Source organism: Hypanus sabinus, chromosome 3, assembly GCF_030144855.1.
Source record: "Hypanus sabinus isolate sHypSab1 chromosome 3, sHypSab1.hap1, whole genome shotgun sequence".
Taxonomy (NCBI): Eukaryota; Metazoa; Chordata; class Chondrichthyes; order Myliobatiformes; family Dasyatidae; genus Hypanus; species Hypanus sabinus.
The window spans coordinates 95,316,153-95,334,350 of record NC_082708.1 but is presented as its reverse complement, the minus strand read 5'-3'; the positions used below and the strand labels follow the sequence as shown (position 1 = coordinate 95,334,350).

The following is an 18,198-nucleotide window of genomic DNA, read 5'->3' as shown; positions in this document are numbered from 1 at the left end:
ATGGTAACTTCACACACTTCATGACCCCTGACACCTGGAACTTCCTCCATATTGCTAGTGTCTTCCACAGTGAAAACTGACGCAAAACAATTATTTGGTTCATTCACCATTTTCTTGTCCAGCATTAATATCTCTCCAGTGTCATTTTCCAGTGGTCCAATATTCACTCCCGCCTCTCTTTTACACTTTATGAAACTTTTGGAAAGCATCAAGTTGGATGGGTCTCCAGGACCAGATGCAATGTACCTGAGGCTGCTGTGGGAGGCAAGGGAGGAGATTGCTGAGCCTCTGGCAGTAATCTTTACATCATCGTTGAGGACGGGAGAGATTCCGGAGGATTGGAGGGTTGCAGAGGGTTCCCTTATTCAGGAAAGTGAGTAAGGATGGCCCGGGAAATTGTAGACCAGTGAGTCTCACTTCAGTGGTTGGTAGGTTGATGGAGAGGATCCTGAGAGGCAGGATTTATGAACATTTGCAGAAGCATAATACAATTAGGATTAGTCAGTGTGGCTTTGTCAAAGGCAGGTCATGCCGTTACATGCCTGATTGAGTTTTTTGAGGATGTGACTAAATACATTGATGGTGGAGTAGTGGATATGGTGTGTATGAATTTCGGCAAGGCATTTGATAAGGTATCCCATGCATGGCTTATTGAGAAAGTAAAGAGGCGTGGGATCCAAGGGGACGTTGCTTTGTGGATCCAGGACTGGCTTGCCCACAGAAGGTAAAGTGTGGTTGTAGATGAGTCATATTCTGCATGGAGATTGGTGACTGGTTGTGTGCCTTGGGGATCTGTTCTGGGACCCCTACTCTTCGTGGTTTTTATGAATGAATTGGATGGGGAGCTGGTGGGATGGGTTAGTGAATTTGCTGATGGTTGGGGGTGTTGTGGATACTATGGAGGGCTGTCGGAGGTTGCGGTGGGATGTTGATGGAATGCGGAGCTGGGCTGAAGAGTGGCAGATGGAGTTTGGTCTGGATAGGTTTGAGGTGGTTCATTTTGGTAGGTCAAATATGACGACAGAATATAGTACTAATGTTAAGACTCATGGCAGTGTGGAGGATCGGGGGAGCCTGGAGTCTGAGTCCATGGGACACTCAAAGCTGCTGCGCAGGTTGACGGTGTGGTTAAGAAGGCATATGGTGTATTGGTATTTATCAACTGTGTTCAAGAGCTGAGAGGTAATGTAGGACCCTGGTCAGACCCTACTTGGAGTACTGTGCTCAGTTCTGGTCTCCTCACCACAGGAAGGATGTGGAAGCCATAGAAAGGGTGCAGAGGAGATTTACAGGGATGTTGCCTGGATTGGGGAACATGCCTTATGAGAATAGGTTGAATGAACATTTCTCCTTGGAGCGAAGGAGGGAGAGGTGACCTGATAGATGATGAGAGGCAGTGATCTTGTGGATAATCAGAGGCTTTTTCCCAGGGCTGAAATGGCTAACAGGAGAGGGCACAGTTTTAAAGTACTTTGAAGCAGGTACAGAGGAGGTGTCAGGGGTAAGTTTTTTACTCAGAGAGCGGTGAGTGTGTGGAATGGGCTGCCGGCAACGGTGGTGGAGGCAGATACAATAGGGTCTTTTAAGAGACTCCTAGATAGGTGCATGGAGCTTAGAAAAATAGAGGACTATGGGTAACCCTAGGTAATTTCTAAAGTCAGTCCGTGTTCAATACAGCATTGTGGGCTGAAGGGCCTGTATTGTGCTGTAGGTTTTCTATGTTTCTATGTATCTGAAGAATCTTTTGGTATCCTCCTTAATAATATCAGTAGCTTGCTTTCACATTCCATCATTACCTTCTTAATGAGTTTTTTTTAGTTACGTTGTATTGGTTTTTAAAAGCTTCCCAATCCTCTAACTTCCCAGTAATTTTAGCTCTATTATGTGCCCTCTCTGGTTTTTATGTTGGCTTTGAATTCCCTTGTTAGGCAGGGTTGTGTCATCTTGTTCGGAATACTATTTGTCTTTGGGATAAATGTATATCTTGTGCCTTTTGAATTTCTTCCAGAAATTCAAGCCATTGCTGCTGTGCTGTCATTCCTGCCAGTGTTCTTTTTAAATCATTTCTTGCCAAATCCTCTGTCTTTCCTCTGTAATTCCCTTTACTGTAATGTTGATACATGTGACTTTAGCTGCTGCTTCTCAAACTTTTGGGTGAATTTGATCACATTATGATCACTTGCCCCTCAGTGTTCTTTTACCTTAAGCTCTCTAATCAATTCTGGTTTATTGCAGAATCCTGGATAGTTGAGCTCCCGAGCTCAACCACGAAGTGCTCTAAAAAGCCATCTCACAGGCATTCTCGAAAACCAACCTAGTTTTCCTGATCTACCTGCATATTGAAGTCCCCCATGATTATTGTACCATTGCCTTTTTGGCATTCATTTTCTATCTCGAGCTGTAATTTGTTGACCACATTCCTACTACTTTTTGGGGGTCTGTATACAACTCCCATCAGGGTCTTTTTACCCTTGCAGTCCACAATGATTCAACACCTTCTGACTCTATGTCACCTCTTTGTAATGATTTGATTCAATTTGTTACCAACAGAGCAACGCCGCTCCCTCTACCTTCTAGCATGTCTTTTTGATACAATGTGTATCCTTGGACATAAGTTCCCAGGTACAATCTTCTTTCAACCATGATTCAGTGATGCCTACAACATCATACCTGCCAATCTGCAACTGTGCTGCAAGTTCATCTACCTTATTCCGTATGCTGTGCACATTCAAATATAACACCTTCAGCCCTGTATTCACCCTTTTTGATTTTGTCCACATTTACTTTGCAATCCATCCTTTTGACTTCAATTTTGCCCTATCATCAACCTCTCCTTGCTAAGAGTCTCACTATACATTGCCTCTGTTTATAAACCAACTATCTCATCTTCACCACTATCATCCGGCTTTTCTATGATTCCTCTTGCATTGAAATATACGCAGCTCAGGACACTAGTTACTAACTTTATCTGAGGTCTTACCAACATCTGCCTCCACAATCTGTCCACGGAACCTCCTGTCTGTTCCCTTCATGCAGGTCTTGACCTGAAATTTTGGCTATCCCTTTGTTTCATGGATATTTCCTGATCATTTGAGTTCTTCCAGTGGCTTGTTTTTTGCTCTCAACTTCATGTTATCAATGTGCAATAATACCAGCTCTTTTTTGTCTTATTTCTATCATTGGCCTGAAGCTGTTCTTGACTTCTGGCTGCACCATTTGCTTCCTGAAGAATGTTCTTCATGGATATTTAGGACCATGGCAGCATGGAGGCAGCAGATCCTGGAGTCATGTCTGTCTTCACTGAAAGTCCTCCTCTTTTAACTGCTTTTACTGTAGCTCTCCTGCCCTTTCCATCTGCACCTTGTACAGCTGAGTCATACTTGGACTTGGCGCTTCCATTATTCTACAGAAGAACCGTTACTTCTCCAGTATTCAGAGATGAATCCCTATAAGAGAGATTGACTTGTCTGCCAAGCGGTCCTACCTCTGCAGGCATTTTTACTATGTGGTGAGCATGTGATTCACAAAGTAAGTGATCTTGCTGATACACGGCTGGCATTACATCCCACTTGCTTGCATCATACACCAGAGTGCTCTCTTCAGTTACCTGATGAGGTAACCGTCACCTTTGGCCAGGGGCAGATGTCGTCAGGTGGTGCCCAACCTTCACAGAGTGTTTCAACCCTTAACCACTACACTCTCCAGTTGGCGGGCCAGCAGTGGTGGCAAGTCACTGCCCATCTGCTCCTGACTTCCAGCTCAACTCCACTCGCCTGCTCCATATCCAGCAAGAGGCTCTTTCTGCTTCCTCCCCCATCCTATGAGCTGCTTGGTTCTTGTTCTTTTCATCAAGGCCCAGCGCAGACAGCAATCTCTATGTCGACCTTGCTGGGAACCCTCTACAGCTGATCTCCGCGGGGAATGGCCATGTCTGCCGTCCTTTGTCCCTGCACTCCCAGACTAAGGACCAAGGACTGGTACTTCAGGGCCTTCCTTTCATGAATCTCCTCACATCCTTCCTCCCATGGTACTGTGAACTCCACCAGAATGATTCTCTTGTCTTCGGTGGACCAAAGTACGATGTCTGGTCAAAGTGTAGTTTGCACCACCTCCAGGAACTGTAGCTTCCTCTCCACATCGACCCTCATCTCCCATGATGCAGATTGGATTTAGGTCTCTTTGATATGACTGGCGTGCCCTCTCCTTGATGAAAATGACTGCCCTGTTTGCCTATCTGCCAGCTGGTCTCTTTTTATATGTCTTTGCACCAGTGTGTCAGCAAGGGACAGCAGGACCTTGTCGTGATGTCACTTTTTATGGTCCTTGTTTTAAAGCTGTTTTACATCTTTATAGTATGTCTGCCAGTGAACCCACTGACCACAAAGCTTGCATTTGGTGTCTCAACCTCCATGTGTACAGCGATGATGGGTGTAGGGAGAGTGTCATACACGGACAGCAGGAAGAAAGAAATGTGGAAGGGCTCCAGTCTCCAAAGCTCTGCCCAAGTGATCTTGCACTTGGGTAGATCCCATTACGTCCAGGCGCCCTGTGACCCCCAACTCCACTGCCTTCGATACCCACCTTTCCTTCTCACGGTTCCATACCTCTCCCTGGACCATGTCACGCCTGTCCCTTCCACCTGCATTCCCCCATCATGGAAGTGTGCAGAGCCGAGACCTTGCTGTCCTAGGCATGGATTGCCAATGATGTCTCTCAATTGCAGGTTTGGTCTTTGGCTGAGTTGGTGGCCCAGTTTCATTGTAAATCTTGCTTGATTTATTACCTTGTTATCAAAGCCCCTCAGCATTAACATAACTCGAAACTTTGCCACCTTGAACTCCTCCACTACCAATGACAATGGCAGCTGTAGCTGGCCAGATCTTATGTAACGTCCCAATGAAGAAAAACTTTGTGGGATTCCCAGCTACCTCTGCAGGTGCTGGTTGACTTTCCTCTCGATGCATTTTGCAGTGGTCAGGGGAACTTGTACACTGTGACAAGCCAGAGCAGCCTTGGTAGAAGATCATGTTGGTACAGCCATGTCTGAAATTCTTCAGCCACTCTTCAGTCTGCTTTACAGCGTTGGTGATGTTCGTGCTGTCCATCATTGGGTTGTCCTCTATGACTTCTCCCATAGTTGAAGACTGAACTTACTAGCAACCTTACCCTTTTTGATTACCATGCATCTGGACTTCCTGGCCTTGAAGGTCATCCTAGCCCAGGTAGTGACATTATCCAGAGTTTCCAATACCCATCTTGTTTGGACATGGGTTACAGTGGTTACTGTGATGTCATTCATTAATCCCTTTATTGCAGGTTGTCAGATGCCCAGCTCCAACACTGGGCCTTGGTTTATATCTGTTGCTGCTGATATGAGGTGGTTCAAACCAATGATAAACAATATGGGGGAAATGGTACAGCTAGTTGGAATCCCTGTTTGGAGGTCTTGGCACCTGGTTGTAAAGTGGGCTGAAGTGAAGTGTTGCTTGAATACCCCCAGGTAGCTGGTGATCTTGTCTCGTGTTACTGGTGAGATATGGTAGTGGTCCAGGACGACTTGGATGAGGATGTGTGAAATTGGCACTGACTTAGTCTAACCAGTTTACTGTTAGGTCGCCTTTCTTCTGCCTGGCCTCATGGATCAACTGGCTGATTATTGAGGTGTGTTCAAGGCTCCCGTAAAAACCTAGGATGCCACCTGTCTGGATGGATGTGTTGATATAATGGTTCTCCATTAAGCTTGAGGTCAGCCTTCTCGCAAACAGGAAGAAGAATGTGTTGCACTCCACGCTAAGGAGGGAGATTGTCCTAAACTGGGTGATTGTGGAGGAACTTCTTCCTTGGGAACCAGCTTGGTGGAATAGAGCCTTTGGTCCAAATCTTCCTCATTATCTTCCATGACCTCTGGAGGAGTTTGGGGTATTTCTTATATACCTTATAGGGTATACCACTTGGTCATGGGGCAGCAGATAACTTAGCTCTCCTGATGATATCCTGGACCTCCTGCTACGTGGGTTCTGCTGCATTCAGCTCAGTTGCTGGGATTCTTGGTTGGGGGACTTTTGGACTGAATTCTAGTCCCTGATTTCTATGGGGACCACTGTGTGATTTCTGCAGAAATTCTTCTACCTCCTGCTTTGGGCTGGTTAGGGTGCCAGACTTTTGCTGGCTAAGAAGAGCCCTGGTGAACATGAATGGGTTTTTAACAAACTGCACTCTCCTTCTGGCTTTCTTTCCCTTCACTTTCGCAGCTGCTCCACTCTCCTGATCTTGTGCAGCTGTTCCCTCAATTTGCTAGTTAGATGTTTTAGCACCACCTTTTTCATCAGGCAAACTGTTTTTGAGTTGTTTGTTCAGGATCTTTATCTCTTTTCTCAAATAGCAAATCGCCCTTTCCCTCCTGTTTGGTTGCTATCATGGTTTAAGATCCCCCTTCTTCTCCATCGGCCCGAATCAATCTTTAACTAAGTTGAACACAATAGTTGTGAGGGAGTCAGTTTTCCTGTAGACAGATCCTGTTAATGTAGCTTTCAAGATGAAATCCAGGTAGTCATCGGAACTGTTTCCAAAATCCATGCTCTGGTGATCCTCTCTTTCCTTGATGAATGGATTAGGGTGTCAAAGGGGACACTTGGCCCCTTCTTTTGCACTGGGACAGCTCAGATGTGGGGAGATCTTCAGCTGTGTGGGATGCTCCCTGGCTGGAGTTCTCCATCATCTCACCGGGTGTTGAGTCCATGCATTGCACTTGAGTCACCTTTGTTCCACAGCTGGACCTGCTTTGCTGTATTTTGAGGCCTTTGGTGCCTTTGCAGGTTTTGCTGCAATGACACTTTGCAATGAATGCCTCCCTGGTCAGTATTGTTTGCTTGAGCCTTCTCATTATCGTATTTCCAGTCCTGGCCATTGTCGTTATGCCTGTCCTATTGAGTTTTTCATTCCCCCCCCCTCCCCGAGGACTCTGGGGATATTGCATATTTAGTTCATCCATAGTTTGTATGGTGCCCTCTTGCGAGTGCTGCACACAAGGTTGCTAGACTTGTACGTCTGTGCCAGTCTTTCCTGGAGGTCAGCTGTCTTTCCAGCGTCACCAACCTTTCTCGGTTGCCTTCCAATCTTTCCTGGAAGTCACTGGCTAACCAGATGTCACTTCCTCTCGTGAGCCTTCTCCCCTCCTTCCTCCCATGCTACTGCAAGCTCCACCAGGATGATTTTCTCATCCAAGATAAATGATTGAGTTTAGATATGTGGAAGGACTTTTTCTCCTAGAATGTCACCATGCCAGAAATTCTCTAGAAAATCTGGAAGTTCTCACAGTTTTACTTAGCAGTTATTTGAATGTCACCATGGAGCCCCAGGTGAATTACTAACACAACACAAACTCTCTGAAAGGCATTATCTGCAAGAAATCCGAATTTTGAATAGTTTTTTAATCGCAGAAGTTACTGGTTGAAATTTTCTAACCATTCTGCTGTTTTGGTACTAGCCATGTTGGAAATAAATATACTGTAGATCATAGATACTTGGAATTACTGAAGAGAAATGTCTGTAAGTGTCAATAAGACACTTAAATCATTAAAATCACTGGCAACCTGTCTGCAGCTTTGCCTTCTGTATGGGGTTCTTGCAATAGGCTTTTGCACTACAATACCTAAGACCCGGATGTCAGCTAATTCAAGTATACCAAAAATAAGTAAGATTGTGGTAGTGCAAGGGCAGCAGGCAGTGATTCTGAATGATGGGGCAGGCTCAGCAAGATGGAGGTTAGACATGCAGACAGCGGGAAGATGAAGATTTTGGCAACAGGCGGAGTAGTAGTGTCAAGCAGTGACAAGGATGAAGGTACAGAGTCTTAATGATGATAAGTTGGTGGAGTTTCAAGATGATCCTGAGTTTGAAAGAGCATCAAGATTTTGAACAATCTGAGCCAGTTTCAAACAACTGCCAGGAGAGAGATGGTCAGCGATTATTTCCACTCGTAAAAGACATTTTGAACTGAGAACCTTTTTATTCACGCAGAGTTATTCCCACATGGAATAGACTGTTCAATTGAACTATAGAGCCGAGGTGATGGGAATTATCTATGGGACAATTAAAGACTTTGGTGGGGAAAATTTGGAGTAGGTGTAGGGGCAGAGATTAGTTACAACATGAGTGCAGGGATAGAGATTTAGAGCAAGAAGCATGCATGGTTGTTTGGATGAAAGTTTACAAATTATCATTCATATCAATGGTTATGTTGTATCAGGTGATTGGTGCTTGAGGAGCTACTTGCTTCAAAGTTGAATGGGTCAGAGTACTAATGTGTTCAGACTTTGAGCTTTAAATCAGGCACAGCAGTATTACCCAAGTTAAGTGCAGTTCACCACAGTCAGTGCTTTTATTCAGTAAACTAGGAAGAATTGAATGATCAGAACAATTTCTGAGACTTGGTGGGGGGTGATTGTCCAGCTGCAGAGCACGTGGCAGCCCTAAATAAATCATTCCAGATAGACAGATAAATATAGAAACCTTATTGTAAATTACAGTGTCATAGTAGCATTGCAAGTGCACAGACATACCAATATACAAATATTAGAAGGGAAGTAAAAAAGAATAAGAAATGTTTCCTCAAGCAGTCTAATAGGAGGGGGTTATCACTTTCCCAACTATAGGTTGACTCATTATAGAGCCTATTGGCTGGAGGTAAGGATAACCTCACTTAGTGCTCTTTGGAGCTGCACATTTGTCTTAGTGTATTACTAAAAGTGTTCCTCTGTTCAGCCAAGGTGGCATGCAGAGGGTGAAAAACATTGTCCAGAATTGCCAGGATTTTCCAGAGGGTCCTTTGTTCTACCACTGCCTTTAGTGTGTCCAGTTTGACTCCTGTAACAGAGCCAGTCTTTCTAATCAGTGTATTGAGCATTTTGGCACCACTTGTGTTGATCCAGTCTGTTGCCCCAGTACACCACCATATAGAAGATTGTACTGGTGACAACAGACTGGAAGAACATGTGAAGGAGAAGCCTGGATACTCCAAAGGATCTCAGTCTCTTCAGGAAGTAGAAATGATTCTGGCCCTTCTTGTACAGAGACACTGTGTTGATGCTCCATTCAAGTCTGTCATTCAGGTACAACCCCCAAGTACTTGTAGGTCTTCACCACATCCACGTCCTCACCATCAATAGTAACAGGGAGCAGTGCAGACTTAGTCTACCTAAAGTCCATCACCTTAGCCTTACTTTGTTGAGCTGCAGATGATTCAGCTTTCACCATTTGAACAGTCTTCCGCCAGGACCCTGTATTTAGTTTCTCATCCATCTTTATACACCCAGCTGTTGCTTAGTCATAGAGAATTTCTGCAGATGGCATGACTCAATGTTGTATCTGAAGTCTGAGGTATGCAAGGTAAACAGGAAGGGTATCAATATTGTCCTGTATGGAGCCCCAGCCATACAGCTATACACACAGCTCTGAAACCACACAAATTGGTCTGCCAGTCAGGTAGTCCGTAATCCAGGATACAATGGAAGTGCAAACCTGAATTGAATGGAGCTCTTCTCCCAGCAATGAGGGCACTATGGGATTGAAGGCACTTGAGAAATCAAAAAACATGATCGTCACAGTGCTGCCCTGCTTATCCAAATGGGAGTAGGTTCTTTTCACCAGGTAGATGACAGCATCACCGACCCCAGTGAGGTTCTGGTAGGCAAACTGCAGGGGGTCGAGGGCCGATCTGACCGGTGGTCAGGAGTTCATCTGACCAGGAGTTGGAGGTGAGCCAGGGCCAGCCTCTCTAAGATCGTCATGATGTGTGAGGTTAGGCCACTGGATGGTAGTCATTTAAGACTTTTAGTTGGCCCTTCTCAGTTAGTGGAACTATACATGGTGTTTTCCACACAGTCAACATGATCCTTGTTTTGCAATAATTCAAAGCTATTAAAGTTATTTTCATAAAGTATTTTCTGAGTGAAATATTTCTGAGATATTACTTATTTTCATTTAAGGGGATGCAGCACCTTGGTCCAGCCACAGACTTTTATAAAAAGTTTGCTTTGGATTGCTCAAGCCAGCAGGTGGCTGTGGATCTCTTTCTGCTGAGTGGACAATATTCTGACTTGGCTTCACTTGGTAAGGGAATTTTTATGCTATTAAATAATTTAATTAATATACTTGTCAAATCAGTAAAGAATTTGAATACTTTTAACTTTAAACAGCACACAAAGCTTTTACGGCACCTTATAAAAGTATTTAGCTCCTAACCCTTTTGTTAAAACCAGGATTTTGATCAATTTAACTGAGTATTTTTATTTGTAAATCACATGCTCCTTTTTTCTCCCCAGTAAAGCCTAAAAACAAGGAATTTTGTAAAGCATGAAAAACAAAAAAAAATCAAAGACTGTAATGTCAGCAGTTCAAAAATATTCATCCCCCTTTTCTCAGTACTTAGTTGAACCACCTCTCACAACTATTACAGCCAGGAATCTTTTTGGATAAGTGTCTGATGTCACTTAAAGCACACAAATTTCTACAAATGTATGGTGCAGAGCATTCTGACTGCCTGCATCAGTGAGGTCGGGGTACTGCACAGGATTGACGTAAACTGCAGAGAGCTGAAACATTAGTCATGGGTGCTGGCCTCCATAGTATCCAAGACATCTTCAAGGTGCAGTGCCTCAAAATGGCGGCATCCACACCCCACCTAGGATATGCCCTCTTCTCACAGTTACCATCAGGAAGGAGGTACAGAAACCTGAAGCCTCACATTCAACGATTCAGAAACAGTTTCTTTCCCTCTGTCATCCAATTTCTGAATTGGCATTGAAGCCATGAACACTACCTCAGTACTTTTTCATTTCTGCTTTTGCACGACTTAATTAATTTAACCATTTGATATGTGTGTGTGTGTATATATATAGATATAGTGTAAATCCATTTTTTCTTATATCATGCTGCTGCCACAAAATTAACACATTTCATGACATGCGCCTGTGATATTAAGCCTAATTCTGATAGTTTTGCACAATGTGATGGAGCAAGATTTGCCCATTCCTCCTTGCAAAATTGCTCATGCTGTCCTAGGTTATTCTTTTCCTGTCACCTTAAATAGCTACCCTCTAGTACTAGACGTTTCAATCCTGAGAAAAGGATACTGGCCGTCTGTAAGTGTCTCACAAAATTCTATCAACCTCCATCAATTCTTCCTTCAGCCTTTGCCACTCCAGAGAAAACAACCCCAGCTTGTCCAATCTTTCCTCGTAGCACATGCCTACTAAGCCAGGCAGCTTACTTGTAAACCTTTTCTGCATCCTCTCTAAAGCTTGCACTGGCGGAGGTGACCAGAATTGAACACAGTACCCCAAATTTGTCTGAACCAAAGTTTTATAAAGCTGAAACATAGCTTCCAGACTCTTGAATTCAGTGATTGAAGGAAAGCATCCCATATGCCTTCTTTACACTCTTATCAACCTGTGCTGCCACTTTTAGGGAGCTATGCACATGAACCCTGAGGTCCCTCTATTCATTAATGCAGTTAAGGATCATGCCATTAACTTCCCCTTTATGTTGGTTCAGCACTTCATGCTTGTAAGATGTGGGAGTCTTGCTGAGGAGGTCATACCCAGGCTTCAGACAGTAGATGAGTGACAGGAGAAGTAAGGGGAGTAAGCAGTCAGTGCTGAGTTCCCCTTTGACCTTTCCCTTCAGCAGCAAGTATACCCCTTTGGGGAGAATGACCTACCAGGGCACAGCAGCAACCAGGCAAGTGGCACACTGTCTAGCTTAGTGGCTCCACAGGGAAGGTAAAATCAAGCAGCGGTGGTGTGAGGAGACTTGATAGTTAAGAACAGGACAGGAAATCTGGTGGCTGCGAAAGAGAAGCCAGGGTGATGTGTTTCCTCCCAGGTGTTAGGGTTCATCATAGCTCAGAATGACTGCAGCAGATTCTCAAGAGGGGTGGTATGCAGCCAGAGGTCCTGGTGCACATTAGCACCAATGACATAGATAGGAAGGAGGAAGATGTTCTGTGCACTGAGTATAGGGGGTTAGGGAAAATGCTGAAGAGCAGGACCTCGAAGATAGTAATCTCCCTGTGCCACGTGCTTTTTAGGGCAGGAATGGTATGATAGTACAGATGAATGAGTGGATGAGGAAGTGGTGCGGGGCGGGGGCAGGCTTTCAGATTTCTGGATCATTGGGATCTCTTTTGGGGAAGATATGGCCTGTATTAAAAAGACAGGTTACACCTGGCCCTGAAGGAGACCAATATCCTTGCGGGCAGGTTTGCAAGAGTTTTTAGGGAGGGTTGAAACTAAATTGGCAAGGGGATAGGAACCAGAGTGATAGGGCTGCGGATGGGGCAGTTGGTATGCAAGTCGGAGCAATGTGTAGTGATTCTGTGAGGATGGACAGGCAGATGATTGGACAGAATTACAGTCAGCAGGATGAGGTGAAGTGTAGCATGGGGCCAAAATCAAACAGAGTGACAGATGCAACAGTGAAGGTGTTGTATTTGAATGCATGCAGTATACAGAATGAGGTAGATGATCTTGTAGCACAGTTAAAGATTGGCAGGTATGATATTGTGGGCATCACTGAAATGTGGCACATCATTGTGCACTTAACATGCAAGAATACACATTGTCTTGAAAGGACAGACAGGTAGGCAGGAGAGGGTGAGGTGGCTCTGTTAAAAAAAAAGAAATCAAATCAATAAAAAGAGGTTCTATAGGTTCAGTAGTGTGGCGACCCATTTCCTAGCGTATCCGAACCGACTCACAATTAGATAGCCTACAGGGGTTTGCGAGCACAGAGCTTTGGAGCCTCTGCGCCATGGGGGGCCGGTTGACAGAGGCTTAAAAGTGAGGCTGAAGTTTTCGAATAAAGTTTTTTCCTTCGACTGCAGTTACCGACTCCGTGTCGTAATTTTAGCGCTGCGTGTAGCACACCGCTACAGTAGTATTACATGGGCATGAAAGAGAAGCTGGTCAGAGTTGATTAGAATGGTATGACAGCAGATCAGCATTGGCTGGATTTTCTGGGGGCAATTCAAAAGGCACAGGATAGATATACCCCAAAAATGAAGAAGTATTTTAAAGGCAGCATGAGACAACTGTGGATCTCCAGGGAAATCAAAGCCAGCATAAAAGTTAAAGAGAGTGCATATAATAGTGTACAAATTTGTGGGAAGTTAGAAGATTGTGAAGCCTTTAAAAACCAACAGAAGGCAACTGAAAAAAATATAAGGAAAGGAATGGTGAAGTATGAAGGTAAGCTAGCCAAAAATATCAAAGGGGATACCAAAAGTTATTTTAGATATACAGTTACAAGAAAAAGCTTGAAACTTTGCAGTTACCTAACTTTCTGCATTAATTGCTCAAACAAAATCTGCCTAAACTAATACCACACAAATGATTGTATTTTTCATGTCTTTATTGAACACATTGTTTAATCATTCATAGTCCAGCCTAGTGAACCCTTATATTTAATAACTGGTGGAACCTCCTTTAGTAGCAAAAGTAACCTCCTCCAAACATTTCCTGTAGTTGCTGATCAGGCTTGCACAATGGTGATGCGAAATTTTAGACCATTCCTCCATATGAAACTGTTCCAGTTCATCAATATTTCTAGAATATCTTGCCTTCAGGTCACACCACAGCATCATTAATTGGGTTAAGGTCAGGATTCTGTCTTGGCCATTCCAAAACACAGGTTTTTTTTCTTTTTAAACCATTCAATTGTTGATTTACTCTTGCTTTTCAGATCATTGCCTTGCTGCATCATCCAGCTTCCATTAAGCTTCAGGTGACGGACTGCTACCCTGATATTCTGCTGTAAAATGGCTTGATACAATTTTGAATTAATTGTTCCCTCAACAATTACAAGTTCTCTGAGCCCTGGGATAGCATAGCAGCCCCAAACTATGATGCTCCTTCCACCATGCTTCCCAGTTGGGATAAGGTTTTGGTGTTGGTATGCAATACCTTTTTTCCTCCAAACATAGCAGTGTGCATTTCTGACAAAAAGATCAACTTTTGTCTCATCTGTCCACAGATCTTTGTTCCAGAAGTGTTGTGGAATATCCAGGAGATCCTTAGCAAACTTGAGATGTTCAGCAATGTCTTTTTTAGAGAGCAATGGTTTCCTTTGTGGTGTCCTTCCATGAATATCATTCTTTTTCAGAGTTTTTCTTACAGTGGACATATGAACAGAGACTTTAGCAAGTTCTAGAGATTTCTGCAGGTCTTTTGCTGTTACTCTTGGTTTCTTTTTCACCTCCTTCAGCTCAGCATTGTACATTGTGCTCTTGGTGTGGTCTTTGCAGGATGGCCACAACTAGGGAGAGCAACGGCGGTACTGAGTTTCCTCCATTTGTAAACAATTTCTCTTGCACTCAGGTCTTTAGAAATGCTTTTGTAGCCTTTTCCAGCTTCATGCATCTCTACAATTTTTGTTTAAAGGTCCTCTGAAAATTGTTTTGATTGAGGATGGTGCACATAAGCAGATCTCTCTTGAGAAGAGCAGGCTCTGTTAGTAACCTAACTTTGTGTGTTTTTCTTTATTAGGCAGTTCACCTCTACAACCCACACGTCCTATCTTTTCTCATTGATTAGAACACCTGACTCCAAATAGCATTTGCAGAAGGCATTACCCAGAGGTTCACATTACTTTTTTGAATCCAGACTGTAATTGTTAAAATGATATGCTCAGTATTAGTGAGAAGAAGTACAAATAATTGTGTTATTTGTTTAGGCAGTTTGTGTTTGTCTATTATTGTGACTGAGATGAAGAACAGACCACATTTTATGAGTAATTAATGCAGAAAACCAAGTAATTGCAGAGGGTTTACAAACTTTTTCTTGCAATTGTAACTGCAACTTCTTTCTATTGGTTAACCAATCCTTTATCCATGATATTACATCATCTGCTTCCTTGTCTTATGGATAAGTCTTTTATGTGGCACCTTACCAAATTCCTTCTTGAAATCCAAGTAAATAACGTCCATCTGTTTCCCTCTATCCACTGCGCTCTTTATATCCTCAAAGAACTCCAGTAAATTTGTCAAACAGGACCTGCCTTCGCTGAATCCATGCTGTGTCTGCTTGATGGATCCATTTCTTTCCAGATGCCCTACTATTTCTTTAATGATAGCTTCAAGCATTTTGCCAACTACAGATGTTAAACTAACTGGCCTATAGTTACCTGCCTTTTGCCTACATACTTTTAGAACAGTGGCGTGACATTCACCATCTTCCAATCCGCTGGGACCTACCCAGAGTCCATAGAATCTTGATAAATTATCTCCAAAGCTTCTACTATAGCCTCTGCCATTTCTATCAGTACCCTGGGATGCATTCCATCAGGACCAGGGGACTTGTCTATCTTTCAGTCCACAAGTTTACTCAGCACTATCTCTTTAGTGATAGCTATTGTATTGAGGTCCTCACCTCCCATCGCATTCATATCATCTTCCTTTTGCAGGTTAGACATGTCCTCCACCATGGAGATTCGCTGTAATTTTTTTATAACCTTCTTCACTGTCCACTATACTGCCTACAATTTACAGGTTTATTAACCATGCTTGCACATTCACATTCATTTGCAATGGAAACACAGTGCAATTGCTGTTCGCTGGTGGTGAGGAAAAGAAAGTGTAGGATGTGGGTGGGATGCTGAAGCCTGGGCAGAATTGAGTCATTTAAGTGGCAGAGTAGACATATGAGTCGAATGATCCATTACTGTTCTTTATGTGTACGGCTGAAAGGAAAGGCCAGCAGTATAATTGCTTTATAAAAACATGTTCTTATGAAATGGTACTGTACTATATTGATGTGTCAAATGGCTAGAGACCACATTATGTACAATTTGATATAATTAAAGTGTTTAGGATTAATTGTATATTAGCTTTTCACCTTTTTTTTCAAAATGACTGCAGTCTACCAGTGACTAATAATAAATTTGACACTAGTTTGTTATAAATATTGTGTTTTAACAGCTTGTATGTCCAAATATTCTGCTGGATCAGTGTTCTATTATCCATCATTCCATCACATTCACAATCCTGCCCAGGCTGAGAAGTTTCAGAAAGACCTCAAACGTTACCTCGTGAGAAAAATTGGCTTTGAAGCGGTTATGAGGATACGCTGCACAAAAGGTAATATCGTGTGTGTGTGTCTGAATATCCTTTCAATAAAACTATACAAATTATTTAAATGTGCATTATTATAAACATTCATTTTTCATTACATCTATCATGATTGCTGGGGCGAAGGGATCCTAAATGAATACTTCTCATCACTATTTACCAGGGAGAAGAATGTGGAGGTGGGAGAGTTAGGAGTGAAGTACGCAAATTTTCTGGAACATGTCTGTGTCAGAAAGAAGAAAGTGTTGGAGATATTGGCACACGTTAAGGTGGATAAATTCCCAGGTCTTGATGCTTGGAGATTACTGGAGCCCTAATCTAGATCTTTGCATCTTCATTAGCCACGGGCAAGATACCAGAAAGCTGGATTATAACAAATATTGTTTTTTCCCTTTTACAAAAAGGGCAATAATGATAAGCCAGGAAAGTACGGACAAGTCAGTCTTGCATTAATAGAAGGGAAATTATTGAAACAACTTCTGAGGAGGAGGATTTGTATTCCCTTGAAAGGTGGCAACTAATCCACAGGAGTTAATATGGTTTAGTGTGAGGAGAGAGCTTAATCAAAAATCTGATTGAGATGTTTTTGAAGAGGTAACTAAGAAATTCAGTGAAGGCAGATATAATTCACATTACTTTAGCAAGGCTTTTGACAGCCTGTATGGTTGACTGTATGCTTGCCTTCAAAGGATGAGACATTGCGTGTAACAGGAGTTTAAGACGTTTGGGTAGGTAGATAAACAGGAAAGATTTAGAGGACTATTATCCAAATGCAGGCAAGTGAGACCAGCTCAGGAAGACTATTGATCACCATTGATAAATTGGTCTATGTGTATGCTGTATCTATGTTATATAAAACATTGGTTATGCCATACTTGGAATATCATATTGTAGCATTTGAAAGAGTGCAGAAGAAGTTCACAAGGATGTTGCCTGGAATGGAGATTGGATAGGATCAAAGGTTCAAATTTAATGTCAGAGAAATGTATACAATATACATCCTGGAATGCTTTTTCTTTGAAAACATCCTCAAAAATAGAGAAGTGCCACAAAGAATGAATGACAGTTAAACGTGAGAACCCCAAAGTGTCCCCCCAAGGGTTTTAAAAAAAAGGAAGAGGAAGGCAATAGTGATAGGGGACTCTATGGTCAGGGAGTCAGACAAGCGATTCTGTGGATGCAGGAAAGAAACTCAGGTGGTAGTTTGTCTCCCAGGTCAGATCACGTCCAAGATGTTGTACAGTGGGAGGGAGAACAGCCAGAGGTCGTGGTACAGATTGGTACCAATGACATAGGTAGGAAAAGGGAAGAGGTCCTGAAAAAAGACTTCAGGGAGTTAGGAAGAAAGTTGAGAAGCAGGACTGCAAAGGTAGTAATTTCAGGATTACTGCCTGTGCCAGGCGACAGTGAGAATAGGAATAGGATGAGGTGTGGAGGATAAATGCGTGGCTGAGGGATTGGGGCGGGATTCAGATTTCTGGATCATTGGGACCTCTTTTGGGGCAGGTGTGATCTGTACAAAATGGACGGGTTGCACTTGAATCCAGGGGAACCAATATTCTGGTGGGGAGGTTTGCTAAGGCTACTGGGGAGAGTTTAAACTAGAATTGTTGGGGGGTGGGAGCCAAACTGAAGAGACTGGGGAAGAGGAGGTTGGCTCACAAATGGAGAAAGCTTGTAGACTGTGCGAGAGTGAGGATAGGCAGGTGATAGAGAAGGGATGTGCTCAGACCGAAGGCTTGAGATGTGTCTATTTTAACGCAAGGAGTGTTGGGAACAAAGTGGATGAGCTTAGAGCGTGGATCAGTACTTGGAGCTATAATGTGGTGGCCATTACAGAGACTTGGATGGCTCAGGGACAGGAAAGGTTACTTTAAGTGCCGGGTTTTACATGTTTCAGAAAGGACAGGGAGGGGGCAAAAGCGGTGGGATTGTGGCACTGTTGATCAGAGATAGTGCAGAAAAGGTGGACGTCATGGAGGGATTGTCTACGGTGTCTCTGTGGGTGGAGATTAGGAACAGGAAGAGGTCAATAACTTGGTGTTTTTTATACCGCCCAATAGTAACAGGGATAT

General features: G+C 43.2%; 1 protein-coding gene across 6 annotated transcripts in view; it reads left to right on the top strand.

Moving 5' to 3' along the window:
* The window catches only part of LOC132391522 (protein transport protein Sec24B-like), a 182,597-nt gene that overhangs the window by 123,859 nt on the left and 40,540 nt on the right, over positions 1 to 18,198 (top strand). For all 6 annotated transcript variants that reach the window (XM_059964821.1, XM_059964820.1, XM_059964822.1 and 3 more), the window contains 2 exons: positions 9,987 to 10,110; positions 15,974 to 16,132. In XM_059964821.1, the coding sequence (XP_059820804.1) occupies positions 9,987 to 10,110; positions 15,974 to 16,132 (283 nt within the window). The remainder of the gene's footprint in view (positions 1 to 9,986; positions 10,111 to 15,973; positions 16,133 to 18,198) is intronic.